This window comes from Mustela nigripes, chromosome 14 (assembly GCF_022355385.1).
Source record: "Mustela nigripes isolate SB6536 chromosome 14, MUSNIG.SB6536, whole genome shotgun sequence".
NCBI classification, from domain to species: Eukaryota; Metazoa; Chordata; class Mammalia; order Carnivora; family Mustelidae; genus Mustela; species Mustela nigripes.
The window spans coordinates 10,046,317-10,073,021 of record NC_081570.1 but is presented as its reverse complement, the minus strand read 5'-3'; the positions used below and the strand labels follow the sequence as shown (position 1 = coordinate 10,073,021).

At 49.4% G+C, this 26,705-nt stretch overlaps 1 protein-coding gene across 3 annotated transcripts in view; it reads right to left on the bottom strand.

Annotated features, from left to right (window-relative positions):
• The window catches only part of KAZN (kazrin, periplakin interacting protein), a 1,029,901-nt gene that overhangs the window by 407,343 nt on the left and 595,853 nt on the right, over nucleotides 1–26,705 (bottom strand). For 2 of the 3 annotated variants that reach the window (XM_059376185.1, XM_059376188.1), the window contains exon 3: nucleotides 19,798–20,041. In XM_059376185.1, the coding sequence (XP_059232168.1) occupies nucleotides 19,798–20,041 (244 nt within the window). Of the gene's footprint in view, nucleotides 1–19,797; nucleotides 20,042–20,373; nucleotides 20,392–26,705 lie in introns of those variants that run through there. The other variant, XM_059376186.1, reaches the window with a different exon arrangement.

Genomic DNA, 26,705 nt, shown 5'->3' with positions numbered 1-26,705 from the left:
GACAGCTGCCTAACGCCATGAACTGCTCACCTGGAACCGAGGTTCACGAGCAGGTGGCCTGCCCATGGAGACTGGGGGCAGCCAGAAGGAATTCTAGGCGAATTCCTTCCTCACCCCTTGGATGCTGGCTGACCTCGGGCAAGGCCTTGCTGTCCTCTAAGAACCGAGGATAAATCCACTGAGTACCTCACAGGATTGCTGAGAAGGTTTAAAAACATCATCCACGCTCATACCGGACGCCACTGTTATAATAAGGATTCAAGGCGCTTTGCACAATTCTTGGAACACAGTAAGCGCTAAAAACTCAGAGCTTACTACTATTTCTTCACAGGGTCCCAAATATAACTTTCACAGTCCCTTCTAGCCAGAGATGTTATCTCCCCTTTGAACTTCTAAAGCGTGTTAAACTTAGAAATTCTCTTTCCAACTTGTGTTACATAAATAAGGCACACAGACTTTCTCCTTTTTTAAACAATGTTTCTATTCGAGTGTAGCTGACACAATGTGACTTTCCTTTCAGGGGTACAGATCCTTTTGTAATTCATAAGCCTGATGACTGAGTATGTTTTCTCCTTAAACAAAAAGCTAGAACCTCGTCTGAACCTTGAGATGAGCTAGATAGACTCTATGGTGTGTGCCATCTTACAGATGAGGAAACTGAGGCCCAGAGCATTTAAATAAGTTGCCCAGGCCATGCAGGAAGTGACAGCGAGGCTAGGAGTCAAGTTCCCACCATGCCTTCTGGAGCCTGGGTTTGTCCCTGCTTATTGATAAGTACAAGGTTATTAATACCTCAGACAGGGCCAACGTCTAAACCCCGACCTGGCTCTGCCACCCAGTGCATGAAAGTCTCATTAAGTATTTTAGAAAAAACAGGCAGAAAGAAGAGGAAAGTTTCTGCAGTTACACTGTGACAAATCTCTGGGCAGTGTGTGCCCAAAGTCTCCACAGCAGAGCTTCTTTAGAGACTGGCTGAGATCCAGGAAACCCATCCCCGCCTCCTGCCGCCAAGAGAATACGGAGCAAAGTGGATACTGTATCATTGATAACCATGATTATAATTATGGTCATGATCATGACCAGTGGTCACTGGGGGCTTCCAATCTGCGGCGCACTGTTATGAGTGCCTTTATAAAGGGACACGTTCGATAACCTTGAGAACTTTCAGAAGCGGGTGCCCCATTTTTACATCTCAGGAAACTTTTGCTTTGGTTTTAAATAGAATTTTCAGAGTTTCAAACCATTTCCAAATTACGTGATATTTCCCTCATGCTTATAATTTAGGGAGAAGCAGAGGGCCCACTCTTGTAGGCAGCATACACACACATACAAACATGCACATAGCTACACAGATCCCCCGATTCTACAAATGGGTAAACTGACGCTTAATGGGGTTAGGGTTACAGTAAATTGGTCTGAGGGTTAGGGTTACAGTAAACTGGTCTGCGGAGCTGAGCCGAGGCCAAAACTTAACTTAGAATGATTCAGTGCCACTATTCACAATAGCCCAAAGGTAGAAACAACTCACAGGTTCATCGAATCCTGAATGGATAAATGAAACGTGACACATACATGTGAAGAAGGAGTGTTACTTGGTCATGGAAAGGAACGAAGGACTGACACTTGCTAGAACATGGATGAACCCTGAAAGCACGACGCCTGATACCAAAGGTCACATATTGTATGATTCCACTTAGATGAAATGTCCAAAATAAGTAAATCCACAGGGACAGAAAGTCCATGAGCGATTGTCAGGAACTAGGTAACGGAGGTGATGAGAGCCTACTTAATGGGTACAGGGTTTGGGTTCAAGGTTTTTAAAAAGTTCTGGAACTCGATGGTGGCAGAGGTTGCACGCATTATGAATGTCACTAATGCAACTGGATTGTACACCTTAAAATGGTACATGGTACATTTTGGTAAAATTTAAAGTTTAACAAATGGTAAATGGTTAAATTGGTAAATTTAATGTTGCGTGTATTTTTACTACAGTAAAAAAAAAATGATTCAATGCCTCTTTCATTGTACATGGGGTCAAATCCCTATTTCTGGTTCATTTTCAAGAAACTTCCAAATGTGTCCTCTCCACCTGCTCTCCCTCTCTCCTAATCACTCCCAGAGTGGCCGCCACTCTCCTAATCACACCCAGACCGGGAGCCCAACGCATACACTAGCCCTTCCCCTGTAAGGCCCGTGGCACCCTGCACCGTTCTGCTGTCTACCTGTAGCGAGCCCAGCCCAGAGCCCCCTCCCGCACTTCTCTTTGCCTGAAGAACATCCACTTGTCCTCCAAGACTCAACTCGAGCACAATGTCCTCTGGAGGCTCTCGCTGAGCCCCTCACCTTGGCTTGGCCTCGCAGGTACCATCAGAGTACTTGTCACAGCGTATTATAGGTATACCCTCCCACACGACAGAGGAGCCTGTGCTGGTTACAAACACAGGCTTTGGGGTCATTGGGCTGTGGTTTGACTCTCAACTCTACCTGCTGTGTGAACTTGGGACAAATTACTTAGCCACCTGGTGCCTCCGTTGCCTATTTTGTAAAAAATTAGGCTAAAAATAAGTGATGTGAGGATTAAACACAGAATCACACACACAGCTTTTAGAATGGCACCTTGTCCCTCCCAAGCACACAGCCAATGTCCGTGTCATTAGGATCCTCACCGTCACCATCATCCTCCCTCTACCCCAGTAGCTTATGAGCTCCCCCAAGCCCAGCACGGGGCCTGCCCTAGAGCAGACGCCAGAGAACCATACGCTGAATGACGTTACGAGCCATCTACTCAGTTCCTCTCATTTTCTTTATGGGAAACCACGAAAGTGATTCGTCCAGTCATGCAACCAGCTGGAGGCAGAAGGAGGTCATGAACTTCCCCCGCTGGGTCCTCGCTCACCACTAAGACACGACGGAGCAATATTCCAGCGTCTTTCTATGGAGACGGGCTGCACTTCTTACAAACCCCCTCACGTGGCCCAAACAAAACTGCCCAGAGAGTGAGGCCAGTGCTGGACTCAGCTGCCCCCTCTCCACATTCAAGGCCTTTCTTTGCCTCACAACGAGAGCTGGAAGAATCAGCAGACAAGCTATAAATAATTGAGAAGAAAATAATCCAGAAATTAACGGAGGGTCTGCCCACGAGTCAGTGGGGCTCCCTCTCCCAGGGAGGATGATGCATGAGCTGTCGGAGATAAGACTTTGCTTGGGCATATTTAAGGTAAGTGCAGACAACAGTGGGACGCCCAGTGAGTCCCTTCTGCCAGCACCAAATGGGGAACCCTACAGATCAAACCACAAAATAAATGAGGACATTAAGCCTTCAAACACTCTGGGATTTGTATTTGAGAAACCCAGATTGCAACTTAAAGTAGCTTCTCCTTCAACGATTCTCTTACCAATCCCAAGTCACTCTTCATTCAGCACTAGAGGTCTTTCATAGGACACTCTGACCCCGAGTCTTAAATACTCACAGCGGAATATTATTGAATGTTCAGCGTACATATATAAAGCACTTAGCACAGGGTTTCCTGTATATTAACTCAGCATTAATCTAATCCTTGTAAAAACCCTATAAGGTGTAAACCATTATCAGCCCCACTATGCAGCTAAGAAAACATCTGTCATAGGACTTGACAAGACGACATGCCAGGAGCGGGGGAACCGGCCACTAAGTCCAGGAATCCAGCTTCAGTTAAAGGAAGGTGGTCACACAACAGAGGGTGTTGTCTTGTAGGGTCCCTGAGAGACGGGACAGAAACACAACGGGAAGCTCCAACGTCCTCAGTGACTCCTGACACCACCGAATGGCCCAAAGTACGGGCCATGCTATTTATCCACCGAACCTGCAACAGACAGCCCAGACAGCCCCCTCAGGAGCCGGCTGAAGAGCGAATAGCTATTTGACAGGCACCCACCACTATATTACGAATGATCAGGAGCAAAATAAATGCAAATGAGACCATGAGGGCAGAAAACCAGCTTCCTAAGTGTCTCCCGCCTGCACTGAAACGCCCGCTTCTATCCCTGAGCTTAATATTTCATGCAAAAGGCAGCGCAGAGATCGCTGCTCCAAGAGAGCCCGGGGGAGGACGATCAGGATGACAAACGGAACCTCCCCCTTGTATCTTGGAAATGCCAAGAGCGATGGGTGATGAGAGCTGAAATACCTGAACGAACTCTGAGTGAGCCTTTGGCTGAGGCTGATTTATGAGCAGAGTGGCCCAGCCTTCACCTTTATTTACATTGCTCAGAGCACATCAACTCCAAGAAAATTTAGTGTTTTAATTTGGGCATCTGGCTTGTGGGTTCTTCTCTCCCCCCACCGTCTTCTATGCTCACTGGAGAACAAGACCACACCGCCACCCTGTCCTGGAAGGCTCTTCTGTTTCCCGCCCGCCCAGTTCAGAATGGAAGTTCCTTGAGGGCACAGAAAGGACACGTTTATGAGGCATGAAGGACGGACGCGGACACCTGCGTATCAGGCGGACATGCCTTGGATCAGGGGGACATACCTTGGACCGGGAGGCCAGCATCCCCACTCTAGCCCGGGCTCTGCTTCAGAGCACTATACCGACTCTGTCAGCTCACTGGTGCTTTCTGGCCTCAGTTTCCCCAGCTGCTAAATAAAAACTGGATGAGATGGTCTTCAACGTCCCTTCCAACGTAATACAGACACTCTGTGATTCCGTAAGCCCACATGAGTGCTTTTCTCTGGTGCGTTCTCTGTTCCCTCCACCCCTTTCCGACTCCCTCTCTCTCACACATCTATCGCAAAATCACGGGCTTACGTTGTCCTGCTTAATTCAGGGAAGATGATATTCCCCAAATTAAACAACCAGGCTACTCCAAGACATTCTTTAAAGTGAACCTGTTGGCTGAGTGATGTTAAAATTCACAAGTTGTGGGAATTTAAAAATGGGAGACTTCTCACCCGACGCAGTGACTTTGGCCCACCCCACGTCCCAGCTCCTGAGCGACTGTCTGGGACGCCTCTCAGCAGAGGTGGCCGGTGGAGGTGGGAGTGACGGGGCCCATGTCTACGGGCACACAGCTGGCACTGCAAGGCACTGTGGCGGCTGGGCCACCCCTTTCCTTTTTGTTCCTCTTTAGTCTCTCGGTCGTGAAGTCAGGGTTGCCATCAGTCTTCTGGAATCCCTCACGGTGCCCTTCCCCTGCTGCTCTTTCCCCGCTCCGGTTTCCAGCAGAAGGCGAGCACCTTTCTTGTCCTGGTAACCCTAGCGCCCACCACGTGCCTCATCAATCAGAAAACGTGCTTAATAAATGTTAACTGGGTGAATTAAGAAAAAGAACTCGGTCTCCCACCGGGAACCTGCTGGGCTGCTACTCAGGTATGCGCATTTACGACCCATGTACGACCTTTATGGCCATCATTTGTGACCTTTACGACACTCTTGGAGAGGGTGTTGCAAGTTCCTGGTGCTACACCCAGCGGCTGGTGTACACTCGTCCCGTGGTCTTCCACAGCACGGGACGTCGGGGTTAGTATCAAGCCCGGGAGGAAGTGAGAACTAGACTGTAGGGCAACTGGCCCACCTCGCACAGCTAAAAAGTGTTGAGAACAGGGTAGGCATCCAGGCAACAGGCTCAAGAGATTTCTGTCCTACACTTGGAACACTGAACTCGTGTCGGCATCTCCGTAGGTGCAAACAAGTCACTACGGCCAAAGCCAGTGTGGCCCTTCTCTAGGAATTACTGGGTCTCATCGTACCACTAGGTTATACCCAAATGATGGCCTACAGTGGCTACGAAAACCTACATTTCCTCTGTTGGCCAATCTGGATGGAAAACACAATAAAGAAAAGATTCTGCTCAGCCAGACGACACTTGCTCTTATTTTTTTTCTCCTGAACTTCCAGACTCCAGGGCAGGAGTTGCTTTGTCAACACGCCCGGCCGGATGGTCATCCAGGCTCCGGTGCTGACCCTGTTCCGCCGGACAGCTCTCTTCCTTCGCAAGGTTGGCCGCCTCGGAGCTGCCTCTGCCCCTCTCTAATGTTCGCTCCTACGTCCTAGGTGGTCCACCAGCCAGACATCAACCAAACACAAACAGAAAGAAATGAAAACCGTGGACTTGCGTCTTCCGGGTGACTTGAATCGCAGGTTATAAACCACGGTTAAAAGTAGGGTTTATAACGAGAAAGTGCACACCCGCGTCGGGTGTTTGCCGTGGAACAGTGAAATGATTTTGTAAATGCCATCTTCTCTAATAAATCTGAATGCTTCTGGAGAGATGAGGCCATTATCCAGCACTGGCATAAATGAGAAAATGATATGATGGATCACATGCTTGAGGGGTTTTAGGAGTTAGCTGGAGATGGGGCAGGATGACGCTAGTTAGCAATGGCAGTTGGCCAATCAAATCATATTGCCCGAAATCTAGTTTAGGGCCAGTTCTGCTATTCTGACTATAACTGGTGCTTTCCAATATTCATGCCAGGAAGTTACTAGAGAAATGTCTGCCTACATGATGGAGGATTTTTCTTAAAGTCAAGGGACCAACCCATAGATCAATCTGATTGTGTCACACTGAGGTATAGAGGAAGGATCCTTTAAAATCGGTGAAGTAGTCAGAGTTCTGGAACAGCAGCCCTAATTTTCCAAGGCAGTTCTCAGGCACCTTATCACACATGGCAATACTGAGGGCCACTAGACAGGACTGAACGCACATGTCCAGATGCATCTGGTAGCAGCAGGCCCTGACCTGTGAGCCACAGAGACTCTGGGTGACCAGAGGGAGCAGCTTAGAGAAAGTCTGAAGGTCTCTAACGTGCTCTAAGGTCTCTAACGTGTACGGAATGAATCCTTTCTCTTGCGCGGATGCACCGTCATTGCCAAGTGTATGCAGATGCAGAAGCTGCAGAATTCACCGTACTCTTACACATGTATGTATTTTTTTGAAATAGACTGAAAAATTACAACTGCTAATGTTAGGGGCCAGAACTCATCCATTCAGAAAAATCTCTCTCTCTCTCTCCAATATTAACAAGGGTATATATAAAAACTGGGAACCACTGTTGCAGTGGGAATACAGATAGCAAAATCATTAAATCCAGAAGAAAATTGATGGTATGAAACAGCCATGTTGGCTGAAGTTTAAACCACTGAAAACTGGCCCCTGGCTAATGTTAGAAGCATGTGCATGCTCCGTAGGGAAGAGATCGTTTTGTTGGTGCTAGTTTGGGGTACATTACCTGTTTCCTCTGAGTATAACCTCCTACCCCAGCCTGCCAGCCTTTGAGAGTTAAGCTTTTCAGTTCTTAAACCTCCTCGTCCACTCATGTTGCAGACATCTGGATGATTTCTTAAATGAGCTATTTCTGGATACTGACCACAGCCTCAAATACAAGTCTAAGGTACATGTGTGTGAGAAGAACTGGAAACCACACTCAAAGGACACCATGGGAAGTATAGCTCCTCTTAGGAGCAGGGCCTCTAGGCAACACAGAAATATCAGGAAAAAGACCTGGGGTGTAGAACAGAAATACTCTTGCCTCTGGGAGACAAAAATCGGCTGGGGAAATAAAGGGAATTTCATTCAAAGGTGGGAGAATTCAGCTTTCAATAATACAATGTGTTATTAATAATGAAGAGATCTATCCACTGAATTCCAGAGTCTACCGAGCTTTGTGCCAGGCCCCCTATGTGTTATTCCATCAAAGCAGTGGTGCCCACCCAGGGAGTAATTTCCCCCAGGGAAAAACCACAGGCATCACCTGAAGACTTTTTTTGGTTGTCACACTATAGGAGCATCACTAGCATCTAGAAGAAGAGACCAGGGATGCTGCTGAACATTTGACAGTACACAAGACAGACCCCCACAGTCAAGAATCTTCTGGCCCAGAATGTCGTTGGTGCCCAGGTGCCAAGGTTGAGAAACTCTGCATGAAAGAATCCCAGTCACCCTCTAAAGGAGGTGTTAGCAGGCTCCCGTTCTAGATGTAGACACCGAGAGCCATAAGGTCCCACATAGAAGTCCTAGCGCCAGGATCTGGATTGGTTCTGTCTCACTCCCTTAAACCCACATATCTGCTATATACTGACCTTTTAAGGTCAATAATGATCTCCAAACACAGGTGACGGCACCTCAAACCACAGAGGTTCTGACACAAATGTCTCCTTCTCTTGTCCGCTAGCCATTACACCCCTAGCGACTAACTTCTTATTTCTGCTCTTCTAACACTAACCGAGTGGTTTTATTGTTCACATTTAATCCACTAGCTTACTCATTCAATCACCATTTATTAATCTCCTCCTGTATGCTGAGCACCATGAAGGTGCTAGAAGTAAACAGGTCAGAAGGCAAAGGAAGGAGAACTACAAATTTAGGGACTGACAAACTAACAACCGGAGGGCCGCCTGTTTTTATAAGTAAAGTTTTATTGGAACACAGCCACGCCCTCTCCTTTACTTGTCATCTATGGCTGCTGTGCCCATTACCACAGCAGAGCTGAGGAGCTGTGACACAAACCCGATGCCCCCCAAAGCCTAAAATATTTGCTGTCAGGCACTTGGCAGAAAAAGCTGACCCATCCTACACTAGCTCCATCATCCAAGCCACAGAGCAGCTATGAAAGTGAACTCCAGAGCAAATCAGGAAACGCTTCCGTGAATGCGTGCAACTAGCAGCTACAATGTCTACTGGCAGTGGGGGAATCTTAAACGTTTAACCCTAATACAAATCTACAACTCAAAAGCACCTGAACACTTTGGTCCTTAAAAATACTTGCTGCTATTCTAGAGTCCCTTATGTCTTCAAATGCAGTTCAATTGTGTATTATGGCTATGTTGCTGTCAGAGGTTTGGGAAGCCATACAGAATGTTTCTTATCACACTGAAATTAAAACCAAGATCGGACCCCAAGTGTTGCATCAGCTGGCCTGTCTGCTGCAATACAGAGACCTCCAAGTTGACACCGTCTTCCGTTCCTCTAAGATGCAAAATACCCTGTTTTGATTTTCTCTGAGTTTTCTGCCACACACTTGCCCCTTGGTCCGTAGATGATTCAAGTCTAGGCAAGAACTTGGAGCAGCAGGAGGTCCTCATACTATTCAGAGAGTTGTGGCCACAGCAGAAGCGAAAACATGCACCTACATTATCAGTACATTAGGTAGAGAGTTTAAACCAACACGTTTTGGTTGTATATCAACCCAAAGGCCCTAATGAAAGAGACCCCAAAGGTTTAATGGAGTCTCCCAGAAGGGACGTGGAGACCAAAATTAGGCAGATTTATGGAAGCGGCTAAATCCTGCCTCCAACACTTGGAGAATACATATATCCAGACACTAAGAGCATATAGGCCTTTAACCAGATGTACTTCCCATATTCAAAAATCCCAAATGACTGTGGTGGTGGGTGCAAAATCTTTTGCTCCAAAGGAGAGTTCATTCAAAGATAGGAAGGTCCCTGATACAGCCCTGCCCTGGCTTCTAGATCCCCAACTGCTTGATAGGGAAGCTGGAAGAGATGCTCTAAGCGTAGGCATTGAGAAGATAAGTCATTTGTAAAACTTTAATCTCCCTTCACCGTGGGTGGACCTGGGGGCTCAGAGCAGGCCAACACAAGCTTGGGGTGATAGTGTCACCATCTACGCCTTCTAGGACAGTGCAGCCCAGGTCCAAGAGGGAGTGGCCAAGGCAAGGTCAGATCTCACCTAATCATAAGCCATAGGCAGCCCTCTTCTGTCACCACGTAACCAGGCTGTGCCATGAGACAGACGGGGGGAATTTAATTCAATGACCAGCTCAATAATCTTGAATAACTTAGCCTAAATCACTGTGCCACAGTTTCCTTATTTAAGAAATAGAGTGTTGTGTCTACCTCAATTCAGTCATATGGGCCAGTTGGTAGAATCCATAGAGACCTTGCCTGTGAATGTCTTTTTATACAGTGAAGATCTGGGTAGTGATAAAATTAAGAGATTCCCTGGTGCCCTCCTGGGTACAAAGAAAAGAGGAAGAGTGGATAAATGCAGTGGAATCCCAGAAAGCGGGACCCAGCATTGGCTTTGTGGCCTGAGGATACTAGACCAGGCTTTTGGTTTAGAGGTAAGGTGATACACTGAAGGTGTTGGGGGTGTGTTCTGAGTTATCCTATGGTGGAACCAACCCATGTGTTGACCAGCCAACTTTTAACGAGGTTCTACTCTATTGGCCAATGATAATGGCCTGCTCTGTAGAACAGTCAACCATGGAATCATGATCCTTCTCCACAGGACTTCCATTAAGACTTAAATGTACCTCCTTGCCTCAGCAGGGCTGCCTGGCATCACACCAGATTACACAGAGCAACCGGATACATCTGCTAGCTAACGGGCCAATAGCCTCCACAAAATGGCAGCCAGGCACGGCCTTTCTATTAACTCTCAAAATTAAAGAGGTTTCAAATATTCCCATTTTTTTCTGACTTCATGGAGTAAATCTTGTAGGAACAGGAAAACCAATCTACTTGACGAACACATTAATAAAGATCATCAGTATCCATACGATCACGGGTCCGTTCTCCCTAGCCATTCTTCGTCATGCTCTAAGGTACCATGACGGCACTCTCCGGGGTCAGTATCAAGTTTCCAAATTTCATACCTAACTATCATCAAGAAATGGTGAGCACGGAATTTCAAATGGCAAGACTGGGGGTGGAGGTCGGGGGAGAGACATAAATCCCACCGTGTTCCAAGATGTACTTACTGAATTAAAGCAAGTACACCACGTTCAATGGTTTTAAACAAAGACACAAAAAAAGTCCACGTTAATCAAAGAAAATGAACTAATTCATTTGTGACAGCTGACAAGGAGCCCCAGCCTTGGCCAGGAGACTGAGACAAAGAGTGGGCTTCTTTTAAAAGACGAAGGGCTCTACCTACTGAAACTCATATATTTTCTTGTTCTCTTTGGAGAAAAAGAAAGCTATTAATCAAGATCCAAGCCTTGCATCATCCACATCTTCCTTCTCCGTAAGGAGTGCTCTTTGTGGAAGCAGGTCCCAGCCCAAAGCTATTCCCTGCAGTGCCCAATCCCAATCTATCCAAAAAACGCGTACTTTTTAATAATCTCTCATGGTCAGTTTAACCTTTAGGAGCAAAATTGATGCATTTTCACAGCATGGCTTTATCACGCTCACCGCCGTCATGCGCATCTGTGAAGGCGTCTATATTTGTCACTTGCTCTATTTTGCCATTATATCTGTGTAGGCCTTTATTAGAAAATGTAATTATATGTCCATGTCAGTCATACCTACTAGTCCATGAGCTCCAAGAGAACTTAGTCCGTATCTTATTAAATCTGCGGTCCCCAAAGCTATGTGTCCAATCTGTCAGACTGATGGACACCGAGAGGAGAGAGGAAGAAGAAAGGAAGGAGAGAAAGAAAAAGGGGGGAGGTGGGTGGGGTAAGATTTAAGCAAAAGGTAAAACCATCCTACTGGCATGACTTTACACTTTCAGACACAGCATTGCCATGTTCTTGCCGCGGTGAAGCCGACAAGGTGGACTCCAGGGTCAGCTGAGACCAGGTTCCAATGCCCTGTTTGGTTCAGCAGATGACCACTTTCCAGAGCTTAGAAAAGCCACCTAGCCTTTCTAAGCCTCAACCTCTTCATCCGTAGAAGGGAGGTGATTGCATGACTTCATGGGCTGCAATACAGAAGTGAGACGGAAAAGCCTCCGGCAAGTGCATCCTCAGTGCCTGGGAAAGCCAGACAGGGCTCATCACCTCCAGGTGTTGCTGTCCCTACGACTCTCGGATGATCTCAAAAGGGCTTCCAGCCCCCTAGTTCTGATCCGGGAGCAGCCCTTTTCCTAAGAATGAGTCAAACCCCTGCTAAGAGGGGTCCACTATCCCCTTTCCCAGAAAAGAGAGAAGTTCAAGGTCTCTCTAGGACACTCTAGAGTCAAAGCCCAGCAGTTTGGTTTAAGAAAAAAAGGGGGGTGTGGTGGGGAGGGATTCTCACATTTGAATATGGCTAAGCCACTAGTCCACCCTCTTACCTCTGGCCAGACACCGATCCGTCCTTTCTACGGTGACAAAGCATATTTCATACAGTGAGGCTCTGAGGATTTATGATGAATGACTTAGTGTCTGACACGCAGATCCTAATTATAATTGCCACAATGCCAGCTTTAGAATGAAAATGAGTTCCTGGGCAGGAACGGGAGAAACTATGCACAGCCCTACAGCATCACTGGTCAAGCCAGTGGGCACTCCCCGGAGTCACATTCACTTCTGCTTGGATCCTGGCTCTGCCACTTGCTGGTTCCGTGACCCTGGACAAGTCACGCAACCTTCCTTTCTGGGACTCAACTGTCTCCCCAGGAAAATGGCAAGCACATGCCCAATGCCAGTCCTCGATTACTAAATCAGTGCTCTTCTTGATACCACATGTAATGCAATAAGCAGACCAAATTTCACACGTTGTAATTAGTGATTGATCATGGGTTCAGTCATTCATTCAACAACTATTTATTGAGCCCTTGCTATGTGCCAGGCAATGTTTTAGGTGCTATAAATGGAGCTGAAAATAGACAAAACTCTGCTCTCATACAGCCATCATTCGAGACTCACAACCTGGTCTCCCCTACTGCCTGACATAAAAAGCCATTCTCAGCCGGGGACCGTTTTGGTCCCCCGTGGACGTGGGACAACTTCTGTAGATGTTTGTGGTCCCCACAACTGGGGTGTGGAGGGTTCTACTGGCATCTAGTGGGCAGAGGACAAGGCTGCTGCTGAACATCCCACAGTACACACAGCAGCCTCCCTCCCCAGCAAAGAATCCTCTTGCCCTAAATGTCAAAGCTGTCGAGGCTGGGAAACTCAAGTATAAAAGTATCTGTAAAGTATTAACAGGTCCTTTGCTGGGCATGGTCTTGGGCAACTGCAGGCTCCTGAGACCACAGGGAGGGAAGCGGGCGAAGGGAAGGACACAGGTGTTTGCAGAAGAGGGAGACCACAAGACTGCAGCATCGCCAGGACTCATGCCTCCCAAGACAGAGAAAGTAAAGTCCAGAAGCAGGAGGCCCCAAGCCCAGGATCAGATGGTTCTTTTCACTGGTGACAAGTGACCCCTGGGTTGTGGATCCTGCAAGCAGGATCTGGTTCCCTCTTTGTCAGCTAATTTCACACCCAAGTGACAGGTTTCGGTGTTCCCCTCATTCTCAGTCAATGATTTCATCACAAGGACTCAGAAATTACAAGCAGCCTCGGGAAGTAATACTCGAGAAGAGAGACAAGCCTACAGCTCCCTCAACCTTCTCGACATATCAAATCAAAGGATGCTTCTGACTTAGGAGACAACCCAGTTTTAAGCAGCTGAGGGACCTGGGGGGTTTGGATTCCTGGCTCCTTCACCACCAACCGAGCGACCGTCAGCATCAAAGGGGAATGAGCGAGAGCATGGGCTCCAGAGCCAGAGCTTGGTCAAATAACAGCAGAATGCCCTTGTGGGAGTAACGCATCATTCCCTTGCCTTAGTTTTCTTATATATGATATGGGTACCAGAATGGTACCTGGCTCGTAAGTCATTACAAGGACCGAACGCATCAATTCAAAGCATTAATACAGTCTACGTGGCTCCAAGTGGAGACTACATCAAAAATTGCTGTCATCAGCACCATCGGAGTCATTATAATGTCATGTGACTTCAACTCTCCCGGTCCCAGCTTCCTCTTTTGAAAAATGGACGTTAGAGTTGTCAACTCATTGGGCATGGGATTCAATGATGTGTGTGAAACACTTGGGACGACACCTGATATTTACTTACTGAAAAGTTTGACAAAAGCACTGAAACGACCATTCATTTAGTCCTATGCTGAAGTCTCCGCCAGGCAAGAATGACACGGTGTCATGATGGTTCCAGAATGCCTAACGTTTGGTTGATATACTCAAGAGGTGAGCTCCAAGAACCATTATGCCGCACCAAAGGCAAGTGTAAAATATTAGCTGTGGACCCACCTTCCTCGAGAGGGCACTTCACTCTTCATGAGTCACATCACTTCGAACCACCTGCAGGGCTGAGATGGTCCTGGTAATAGAAGGACACCCCCAGAGCTACTCCAGTGCTCACTCTGATAGAAGATGGTGGGGGTGGGGGCTGGGCAAGGCGACTCCTTCTCCCACTCTCCTCCATCCTCCTGGCTCAAATGCACCTCATAGGAGAGCACAGAGGCCTTGGGGGTGCCCTACCCACAGAACAGCCTGTTAACCAGCCCCATATGAGCTTTCATGCTTGGGTCTCAATTCTTCAGAGGGAGAAGGGGATGGAGCTTTTCAGAAGTCTGATCCAAAGGTCTGGCAAGGCCAAGTTAACAAAGACACCAAAACAAATCGAGAACCAATGATTCCCCACCACACAGAAGCCACCTGCCCAAACAGTTGTTCTTGCCAAGCTCATTAAAAGTCTGTTCCGCTTCTTTCATGTTTCTAGCAGCTCAGGACTCCAAGGGCGAAGCAGGAATGCCCACAGAGCACAACCTGGACTCCACCACTTAGATCTGAGCTGCGTCCAACAAGCAAGAATGTTCTGGTCTCATCCAACCGCATGGGGATCTCTTGGCCTGGCCTTTCTCCAGCTTCTTCACAGTAGAGTTGGGGATGGCAGGGGACCCTGAGGATGATGACATGGGCCAGCAGGTTTCTTACGTGCTGTGAAATGTCAGATACAATCTGCCACAATGGATGGTCCCACTCTTGGCTTCAGGGAAGCTGTCTTTTCCTAAATGATCCTGCCTACACTGGCTCTGCCTGCATTTCAGGTGACGGAGACAAGGTGATGACTGCTGTTGGTGACACCCTAACATCCCACGTGTTACTGACCCCGGTACCCAGCCCCAAATGGTATAGACTAATTTCATGTACAAGATCCTGTAAAAACCCATTCCCTGGCCTCAGCGTTCTTGCCTGATGGATGGCACGGGGTAAAAAGCCAAGCACTAAACCTCACACAAACCAACCCAAGAAAACATCTGAAAAGAACTGGGGAATTGATGTTGATTTCACTTTCCTTAGCTATATAACTTGGTAATAAATATAGGTGAAATAGGCAATGAATATGGCCAGGACCCTAAGCTTGACCTTCTGGGCCCCACATGATTTGCACAGTGAGCAGGCAACACTCCAACCAGCACACCCCACCTGCCAGGCCCATCTGCCACAAGTTCACGGGCAGCCAGTGAGTCACAAATGATGACCTACAGGATTCCTCAAAAGTGCCAGCGGTCTTGGGGAGCTGCGGCGTAAAGGAATCGGGAGAACATGCCTTGTCTTATCCTGGGACGATATGGGACCGTGCTCCTACTATAAAAATCAGATTGGCTTAGACTTCTGGTTAATAGCAAAGGAGTTTTGAAAAGCTTCCATAAATCCTGAAACGTTGGAAGCATGGAATTAATCAGAGCCAGAAACTTGACTTCGGGGGTCCTCCGCAGACATTTTCCAAAGACAATGGGAAGACAGTAAATAATAGCCAATCAATAACTAATTTCAACCATGCTGTACTGATCTGTAAGTAATCTCTCCATGCATGGTGGTTTTCGGGAAGAACTCTGAAGTCCCATCTCATGACAGCCTACCAGATTAGGAACAGACACACGTCTCTTTCAGCCCATTGATACAGCTGGAAAACCAAGACGGACGTGACTCGAGCTCCGTCAGCTGGGGACAAGCTAACAGAAGGTGACCTTTGAGACTCCGCCCCATCTTGCTCCATCTTCTCTACCACTGGAAAATCCTTTCTCCAAAAAAAAAAAAGATAAAAGTCTACTTGGGGAAACAAGATCGCAGGTAGGATGAACTGGGAAGGGGATGCCAAAAGACAGAACTTATTTTGCAAAGCAACAGTAATAGCATCTCTGTAGACTGTTCACACATTCAATTCAGTCCGGAGGTAATTCATACCTCACCACAGAATTTCCACTGTTGTAGTGATGCTAGATACGAACAGTCAGACCGGAAGTAACAGCCTATGTTAGCACCTAGGGAGAAAGAAATAAAGCTTGCATCTATTTATGGAAGGGGACCAAAGTATAGGACAATGACCCTTTTCTTCATCCCCGTCCTAACACATGCAGTAGGCTTCGGGTCCTCAACACCCCAAAAAGATGCGATCAGCACTCCCACTTGTATAGGCATATAAATACAATTACTTCCTTAAAAAATAAAAACCCAACAGACTAATAGCAGTAGGCACACATCCTACGAGGCACAAGTATTTTATGGTATATACAGTTAACACCTACTTGAATCGCGTACAATGAAGCTTAATTGTTTTATTCTACGCATAGCAAAGCAACCAATTGAATCTAATATTAGTCATTCATCAGATAAAACATTTTCAGGGAAACAAACTGCTATATTTTCCCCTCAAAGAACAGCAAGCATTTTAAACACATTTTCCAGAGATGTTACGCCGAGGAAAACAGCTTAGAAATGTTACTTTAAACAAATCCGTTCTCTGGCTACCAACAACAAGACAAATTGGAACAAATGCTTGGCTCTGTTCTTTCCGAGGCTCCTTCTGTCCACCTGTCAAAGGCAGTTTTGAGCCCTCCCACCCCCTCACCCCTAGAGGCAACTTGGGAGCTGTGAAATGTGCCACCCTGCCTGGATGCCCTCTGCACGGGATGCCAGGATCCTCATTAGGGATTATCCAACTCACTCGACGCAGGGAGAGAGGAGATGGGCCGGCTGCCAAGTGTTCTTTCAACACAGATTCCGAAAGAAGATCCTGCAAAGTGTCGAAAGCCCAGATTTTCAGCCAGTTCACTTTCTAGACTCTGTTACATAGCAACCAAGCCAGCTCACACAGGGTACCAACCAAGTTAATATTTTGTTTAAATGAAACACTGCATTAACTCTCTAGGAAAACCCAAGTTCTCCTCCTCGACTTACCTAGGGTCAGGTACCACGGCCGGAATAGAACTCCCACGGTGAATTGATGTACTTGTGTAATTCATTTAAAAAAATTTTTTTTTTAACCCCAAATTTGAAAACAGATTTAACAAGTTCTTGGCAGGGAGAGCAAGAGTGACTCTTCCCCGTAACCATTTGTGCTAATATTATTAAAAGTACATTAGCATTCATTTAATCTGCATAATGCCCTTTAGTAAAATATGACTTCTGCAGATGCATTTTGAAAGCTACTCATTTCATTCAAAACTTTGATTTGAACAAGGACAACTCAATAGCACCAAACGGTCCTAGGGCTCGGGGCCATTAAATCTTCTAACACAGACAAAATTAAAACAGAGGACGCATTTGGAAGATGGTCATTAACCCCCAGGAACCGAGCTTGACTTGTATTACGAAGAAGCATGAGGAAACCAACAGACCATGCTTTAGAATTAACTTGGGAGAACCCCATGCTTTGTTTCCTTTAGGAATAGGAAAGCACCAGCTGAAGAAAACACTAGAACACATCTACAGAGGGTTTCTGTTCTGGCGAGAATGCTACCACAGGTCATGAGAGAAAACCAAAACAAGAAAATACAAACAAAACGGAAAATATTCGCAGAGGCCAACTAATGTAAAAAGTACTAAATTAGGGTATTCCTGTAGAGTTAAAGTAAATGATGTTCTACTGGATTATGGGTTGGGGGGGCTTGTTTTCTCTTCAACCATCACCTTGGTTTGAAATCACATCAATTTAAGAGGGCTAGGTAGCCAACAATGAAGTTGAGTTAAAACCTTTAACATTTTCTTCTCTGATTATAAAATCACTAATTCCCCCGATAAAGGTGTCCAAAAATAACAAGGCTACCCAGGGGAATAATCAAGACCATCCTTCATCCAACCCCCCCCCCCCACCCCACCCAACAGATGGCTTACTAACCCGGGCAGGCATACTCCTAGGAGCGTGAGGGAGATGCTGGTCTCGGGAGTTTTGAAGGCTATCAAGAGATCCAAAAGTCATGTCCACAGCCTTGGGCACTTTTGTAGGAAAAGAGAAGAAGGAAACCGCCCACTGTTGCTTCACTACAACAACTGGACCATTAGCTAAGTATCTCAATGTCCAAGTCGGTTGAGAGGATCAGCGCTGTACTGGCCTCCTTAGCGTGCTCAGTCCGCAGCTGGACCCGGGACACAAATGAAAGCCACTTAACTTTTCCTTGGCTGAGGAAAGGGGGCAGACGGTGGGAAATAAACCAGCACTGTTCAGGGCTCCTTAACATGGCTTTTGATTCTTAGCCAAATGCCAGTTCTTAGTGATTTCTTTAATGTTGGAAGAACCTGGACCTATAAAGAACAAAGCATCACCACGCAGTCCGGCTCCCCCCCCCACACACTTTTTTTCCCCTCCAGATGCCACAGTAGAGTAACTTCCACACACAATGACAGCGCAAGGGATAAATGACACAATAACCAGCTCCTCACCTTGAAAACTGCAGCAAATAACAGCTTGACAACACCTTCCCACCATTACATCATGGCTACCTTGGTCCCAAATTCCCACCCTGATTCCTAAGACTTCTGACCAACTCCCCAAGTACCAAGTCAACATGACTTGGAATTCTGCATAAAACTAACGTACAGGCTTTTTAACACCTCGCACCACGAAAAGCACACCTTCCCCAGGGAGGTAAGGAGCAAAAGAAACTGATGGGAGAAGACATTAACACGAACACAGACACTCTCTCGCAACACTTAGGAGAAGCTCTTGAAACAACAACAAAACCAGAAAATTCCTCTGAATCGCTGAGCTACTGGTACCTCATACTTCATCAAGTGACATATTTATACAAGTGGCCCCCTAGACTGGATCATTTTTCTCTGCCAGATTCGGGACTTCAGCAGTTAATTAATCGAATGATATTAATAATCAATGATACCATTTCTTAAAGAGCAATGAGGCCAAAACGGAAAAAAAAAAAAAAAAAAAAAGACTGAAAAGCCAGTCTACCCTTTGACTTTTCAATTCACAGAAACCAAACAGGACATTTTTGGATGCTTCCTCCACCTTTACCCCTCCCAGGGGTTTCAGGGCTGCATCACTGTCAATGTCAACACGGTCCAGCTGTCTTCCCCCTCCCCCAAAGTGCAAAGAGTCCTTTCCAGCAGCGGCTCCCCGTAACCCACCATCATTTCGCCAGCAGCCCATCACTCAGCCTTTGAGGTCTAAGATTTCCCCCTGGAAAGTGCTCTCGGTGTTTATAGTTGCTGGAAATTTAAACTCCCTGCTGAGCAGACCATCTACTACTGTTGCAACGATATATTTCGCTGTCCGCGCGATCTCAAAGGGGGAGAAAATAAAGTCCAGATGCAATCGAGACAAGGGGTTTAGCATCCTCGGAGAGAAAGTGCAAGCCGGTTCAATCCTCTACCCCAACCAAGGCAGCGGAGCCCGGAGCTCACTCTCTGAGACAATCTTCCCCAGAAAAGCCGCCCTCGGGAACCGGGGCGGGAGGCTGAGGGGGGAGCTGTGGCATTCACCCCTGCCGGGGGTCGGGGCTAAGGCCCAGGCACAAAAAGTTTGCCCACGGAGCCGGGGATGCGTGCCACCTAAAGGGCACTTTCCGCCGCGGGAGGGGCGCCGCCGGCTGCGCCTGGCTCCCGCTGGCCGCGGCCGGTGTGACCGTGTGAACCCGTGCACACTGCGCCGGGGTTTTCCTTAATGACAGCAGCCTGGAACTCCCAGCCGCGGTGCAGCGGTGGCCACCGCCGGGAGGAAAGGGTTACGAGCCACAGTGCGCGCGGCGATCTCGCCCGGGGTGTGGAGGCTCCGAGTCCCCGGCCACCTCCGGCCCGGGTCCCGCTCGCTCGCCTCCCCTCCGCCCCTGGCGCCGGGGGAGCCCTACCTTGCGCGCCGTGCTGGTGGTTCTCCATGTTCGCCGCCGCCGAGTCCGCCGCCGCCGCCGAGGCGCTGGCCGCCGCTCCCGGGCCCGGGCCGGGGCCGCCGCCGCCGCTCAGTTCCGCCAGTCTCCGGTTGGTGGCCGTGAGTTCGGCTCGCAGGTTGGTCACCTCCTGGCTGGCCGACTGGACCGCCCCATCGATGCGGAGCGCGAGCTGCTTATTGTCTTCCATCATGCTCAGGATTTTGGCCTGGGGGCGAGAGAGGTGACAAAGAGCTGCATGATGCGCGGGGGCGCGCGGCCGGGCACCCCCGGCTCTACCTGTTGGGTCCCCCGCGGCCCGGCTCCCCCGCGCCCCGACCCCCAGGCACCCGCAGCGCCGGCTCCTCCGGCGCAGGAATGACAGCGGCGCCTCCAGCCGGAGCCGCGGCGGTAGCGAGGCGGCGTGGGGGGGCGGGGGGAGGAGGAGGAGAAAGAGGAGGAGAAGGAGGAGGAGGAGCAGCGATCGCCGAGACCCCGGCGCCGAGCGCGGCTCGGGGAAGGACACCGCGCGCCGCCCGGCACTCTTTCACTGGAGCCTACCATTCGCCGCGCGCTCTGGAGGGGGCCCGGCCCCGGGAGCGGGGCGCACCCTCCGCCTCCCGCACCCCCCACTTCGGGGACACACCCCCCCGGGGGGCGGGGGCGGCGGGCGGCGGCCGCGAGTGGGCCGAGGTGGCGCCCCCGGCGAGAGGTAGGGGGCGCCTGCTCCACGGCGGGCCCTCGGTCCCCTCCCAGAAGCGGTGGGGCAGCCCCCGCCCCGGCTAGCAGGCTCCCCGCGCGCGGGGCCGGGGCCGGGAAAGGGGGTGGGTGCTCGGGAGAGAGGGGTGCTCGGCAAAGAGGCCCAGAAGGGGAGCCGGGATGGAGCTCCTGGGGGGGGGGGGGGGGAGGAGGCAGCTGGCTCGATCTCAGGAGTGGAGCTTTGCCGTCCTTAAAATGCGGGTAGGAAATGTGCAGCGAGCAGGGAGCTGAGCTAGTGCCCTGAGTGCTTCTCACTCTCCCCCCCAGTCCATCTCCACCACCCTCCAGCACTCCGCCCTAACCTGCACTGTGCGCCCCTCCCGGGAGGAGCTCTCTACCCGGCCCCATGGCGGGCCACTGGAGCTCTGGCTGCCCCACAGACCCAAACCCCGCGTGTGCACCCGAGGTGGAAGGCTGGCCTTAGCCAGGTCCTAAGCTCCTTGGCTGGGCTAAATACTGGGGGTCGAAAGGGAGAAGACCAGGAGAGAAGACCTGAAGGCATCCAAGGAGCGTCTCTCTTTCTCCTCCTGCTGGAGGGGCGAGAGTGTGGAGGCCCTGCTGCCTCCGTTTACCCATTCCCTCTTCAAAGGAGAACTGAGGTGACCTTAAAGTTGTTAAACCTATCCAGCTCCTCTTTCTCCCAGAGTACAGGCTTTGCATTTTTCACTGGGGCCCTGGATTCCAGCCACCAGACCTTGTTACCATAGCAAGCTTCATTCCATGCAAATAGGACAATCTGAAACAGCCAATGTAACCCTGAGGACAATAGTGCACCACCACCACCGGAGGTCAGTCAACCTCGGCAGAGTAGCTCAGAGCCCACTGCAGAACCTGGTCAGGAGCCCTGGCACAGACTGAGGGTGCCCACCCTTGAAATTTATCAGCATCTACTAAGTAGGAAGCCTACTGTGTGCAAAGTACTTAGGCTGCACTATCATCTCTTTGGAGGAGGATCAGGAATTCTAACTGAGAGAGGAAGAAACTGAAGCCCTGGGCGGGGGATTAAGCGATTGACCCAAGGGGCCCCGCAGAAATCAGGTGAAACCAAGACCGGAAGTAAGCAGTCATCTGATTTCCAATTAGTCCCACTGTGCCGTGGATGCTAGATTTTTATTTGGAACCATAAAAACCCATTCTTGCTCCAACCCCCTGGGGCCACTAACAAGCTTTTGTAAGAGGGCAAGGCAGTACTGGTGGAACGTGTGAATGCAGACACAATTTTTCACTGTCTGTTCTACCAAGCTAACTGGTCAGCTGGGGACTGAACCCCTGACCTGAGTCTCATTAGCAGGAATTCTGACCCACTGGACCAACCAAGGAACTTAGGCTGCTTGGTGTATCTGTAAATCAGGATTTAGTTCTTTGAAGACCTTTGGTTAATTTACGGGAGAACCTAACTGTTGAGTCTTCAAAAGGTGGGGGCTGTCATGGTTCAGCCAGTATGGAAAACGGTTTGGTTGTCCCTCAAAAAGTTTTGCACAGAATTACCATATGGCTGAGCAGTCACACTCCTGGGTATAGAGCCACAGAGTTGAAAACTGATACCCCCAACCAAAGGTTGTAGGCAAATGTTCACAGAAGCACAATTCACAATAGCCAGAAGGTAGAAACAACCCAAATGTCCAACCTCAGATGACTGGATAAACAAATGGAGGTATATCCATACAATGGGCTATTACTCGGCCATGAAAAAGAATGAAGCATTGACAATTGCCGCAGTGTGGGTGAAGGTCGGAAGTAGTCTGCTGAGTGAAAGAAGCCAGACACAGAAGGTAACATGATTTCATTTCTGTGGAATAGCCAGACTAGTTAAATCCAGACAGATGTGGGTGCCAGGGGCTGGGGGAGGGGAGAATGAGGAATGGCTGCTTAATGGATACTGGGTTTCTTTCGGGGTGATAAAATGTTTTGGAAGTCGAGGAGGTGGTTGTGCAACATCGTGAAGGTACTGAAGGCTGTAGAATTATTTGCTTTAAAATGGTGCGTTTTAGGGGCCCCTGGTGGCTCAGTCAGTTAAACATCTGACTCTTGATTTCAGCTCAGGTCATAATCTCAGGGTTGTGAGATTGAGTCCAGCTCTGTGCTGGGTGTGGAGCCTGCTTAAGATTTTTTCTCTCTCCCTCTGCCTCTACCCCTCCCACTCTTAGAAAAAAGGTTCCTTTGATGTTATGTGAATTTCACCTCAATAAAAATAAAAGTCAGCACAGATGCAAATAGCAATAAAAGGGTGGGGGGGAGGGGAGTCCTGGGAACAAACTCTCCCAGGAAACGAACAGGAGCAGCTCTATCTGGAGAGCTCACCGAGGGCTTCGGCTTCGGCCCGGGAGAAGGAGGGTGGCCAGTTTTCACGCATGATTTGTCTTTGCAACCTTGCTACCTAGCCCGTAGTAAGCCCTCTGCAAATGAGTTTGTGTGAACGTGTCTGTACAGTAAACAAAATGACCAAGTGTTACTCATGTTCCTCTTCGGTGAGATTATTCCCACCCACCAGAATCTTAAAATCAAGTCAAAACAAAACAATCCAACAAGGAAAACAGAAAGCAAACACCCATTCCTTGAGTTCCTTCTCGTTGCTCTCTGCCTCTTCTTTAACCCCCTTTATAATACAACCATTGAAATGTCAAGAAACTCACTTTAGAAACTCTTGGGGTGCCTCCTAGGATTTTAAAGATTTTTCTATTTGAGAGATTGCTTCTTAACCTGAAAAGGGGGGGGGGGCTTTTCCCAGCTGTGTCGCCTTATGTTTACCCACATGCAACAGGACCAGATCTCAGACAGAAGGCCTGGGATCAATTACCCTCTAGCATCCCTTCGATTTAAGCCAAAAAGATTACTAGTCTACCCCCCAACTTCCGCCACCGCCCCTCCCTAGGTGATCTCGGGGAACAAAATGGTCACAGAATCCACGTCCTGCCCCCTTACCTAACACCCTATTGCAAGCCCACTTTGCCCATCTGCAGGCTGATGTACTTTATAGCTCATTTATTGGGAGACACATATAAAAGTGGGGGAAGGGCTCCTCTCTCCTTGGGATCCATGACTCTGAGCATGGGGGCCGCGCATATTCTTAACGTGGCCCCAGCTTCACAGCCCAGGCAACTGACATTAAGAACCGTGCCAGAAATGGGCTTGCTGCATAGGGATGTGCTCCCATTTCCCAGTGTTCCCAGTTGCCCTCTCCCCCCCCCCCATTCACAGCTCAGGCAGTGCACTGGTTGTCCTTGTGCACTCACCAGCCTCTGCCAGGATTCGCTGAGCGCCCCGTATTCCTGAGCAGAATACGCCATGTGCATTGGGTGCCCTTCAGCGTTTACCTGGGCACTTTGGAAAGTCTGCAAAAGCATCCTCGCTCAAAGAAAAGAGAACTCCTAAGAAGAACCAAGGCAGAGAGCCTAGCCCATTGCTGATAGCCATGTCCTATGCACCTCCCTTCTCCCATAAATAGAATGACCTTATAATTTAATGTCCAAACTGGGACACTTTTGAGAGCGGAAGAGGGTGTTATGAATAATGAAGCTGGGACCAGTGACATAAATCGGAACTGTCCCAGGAAACCCAGTGTATGTGTTTGGCCCACCCTGCAGCCAAATGAGGCTATCTGCTCCTAGAAGCAACATCGGGGTCATTTATCCCAGCACTCCTGTTGTATACTGGTGGACGGAGAAACACAGAGCCAGAGACAGGAAGGAGTTGGGAGGGATGAAAAGCAGAGTATTCAGGAAATGACCCATCATCCTACTAATGTGTACCCAGCACCAGAGACTGTCAGACTGGACCTTTGCTGCAGGGGCACTTCCTAAGCTCTAGATCTGAGAGCGACCTCGTGGGCTTGGGCAACCTGGCCTCTGACTTCATCGAGGACCCCCTCCCCTTGCTCACTACCCTCCCTTTACTTAATTGCTTTGTTAAGATGTCGATCCTTAGCCCCAAGACCAACAAACCAGAATCTCTGAGGCGGTGCCAGGATCTACATCTGCAACAAGCTTCCCAGGAGTGTCTGTTGGCGTGCGAAGTTTGGGACTCCCTGCCCCAGGCAGCCGGGGCCGGTGCTCAGAGCGCACTGTGCGTGCGTGTGCACGATGGACCTCGGGAATGTCTGCAAGGGTTCCCTGGCCCTCCCTTCTGGCTGCCGCCGGTCCTGTTCTTCCGAGAGTCCCCAGGGAGTCACCCTCCCTCTTTCCCTGCAGACGGACGCACTGTTTATTCAAATTGTCACATGCAAATCCCGGCCAATCTAGGAGTTGTATCTTTTGTCCATTGATGCAGTTTACTTGGGCTGAGCGGGTTTTAGCACGTGCTCTGGGGAAAAGGGCAAAGCATCCCTCAGCCAGATGCACTCGGAACTTGGGCCTCTGGGCGAGACCAGGAGGGGGACAGAGCCGTGGACATCGAGGGGAGCGTGCAGTTCCGGAGCCCCAGCGGTGAAGCTGTCGTCTCTTCCTGGCAATGCTCTCCTGATGCCGTTAGTCACCCTCATACCCACAGTCATGAAATGAAGGGACAGAGAAGAAAGACACGGGGAGGGGACAACAGGGCAGAGGGCCGTGGGGTTTAGAGAAATAGCCTGGAACTGTAAGTGAGAATGTATGTATAGGCATCTGTACACACACACACACACAATCAGCACAGAGCACAGTTATCCTCCACCTCCAAACAGTCCTTCCATAACCACTTATAATTCAGATGCCCCCATGCATGGACGAGAGAAGTATAAATACACCTACTCATACACACAAACATCCAGGCTTGAAGCCTCTACTTCTTCATAGCAATGTAATTTTCTTCCTTCTCGAATGTTCCTTGTGTTTTTGGTGTTCCTTACATGGTGTGCTGCAGGGCTTACAAAGGGATGTGCCCGATGGCCTGGGCTCTTGGCTCTCGGCTCTGTCCTGACCTATGTGATGGGGACAAATAATACCGGCCAAGCAGAATACAGAAGCCTGAGACAAACATGTCCACCTGCAGAAAACCATCCGTACTCCCCAAAGAACTGGCCCAACCCCCAGGTATCTTGCCAGACCTCCTGCCGTCTTGGGTCTTGGCTCTCTGCAAGGGCCCGGCGCTGTGGTATTTTCCAGCACCACACAGCAGTCTCTGGGAGGCTCCTTCAAGAAGGCTAAAGAGAACACGGTCAAGGCTTCCAGCCCTTGGGTCTCCAGCTCCAATTCCTCGTCTCAGGGAAGCCCCCTGCCCATAGCCCACTGGCAGGACGATGCTAACGGACGTCACCAATGCTCTGACTCTTGTCTGAGCTCGAGAGTGCAGTCCAGGCACAGGCTCTGGAGTTAGTGAGGCGAGGGGTCGAGTCCCAGCCCTGCCACTTACTTACTCTGTGACACGAGCAGAGTTAGTTAACTTCCTCGAGCTCCAACTTCACCAGGAACAGAATGGGACAATGTGACTACCTACTTCGCAGATGTGTGCAGGAAATAAATAAGCCACGGCACATGATGCATCTGGCCAGGTGCCTGGGGCCTGGGAGAACTCGGTAGATGTTATCAGCGATGTAGACACCATCAGGACGGCCTGGAGAGGCGGTGGGGGGTGACGAGGGCTGAGGGGGCGGCCCCCATCCTCCGGGTGTCACCATGACCCCTCTGCGCTCATCCATTCATCTCCAGCAGCCAAGGCTGAGTCTTCCCAACACTAAGGGCGGGTGTGAGGGTCCCCTTTCTGCAGATCAGGAGAAGCCCCAAGCTCAGGCTCACTCCCGCGGCCCCAGCTAGCAGGTGCAGAAACCAGAGTGAGGCCCGGGTGTGTCTGATTCTAACACATCTGCCTTTTTTTCCTTAACCCCCTTCACGCCAATGTATGAACAGTCTCTTCCCCGTGTGCCCTGGTGTACCAAGGGACCTCCCGCATCCCTCCGAGCCCCAGGCCCTTCATTCTCGGCCAGAGGCACTGATGGGGAGAGACGGAAGGAACCGCTCCTTGGTGGCCAGAACAGTAGTTCCTCCAGGCCCTGGGGACCCATTTGGTAAATTAGTTCTTTTGGTTCATGAAATGGTACCCCAGGGGTTTGAAATGCTGCGCAGACCTACCCTAAGTGGGTCATTTATTCTTTTCTCACGGATAGTGTTGTTCATGTGATCTCCATTCTACACGAGTTGTTTGCTGTGCTTTCTAGGGGTGGG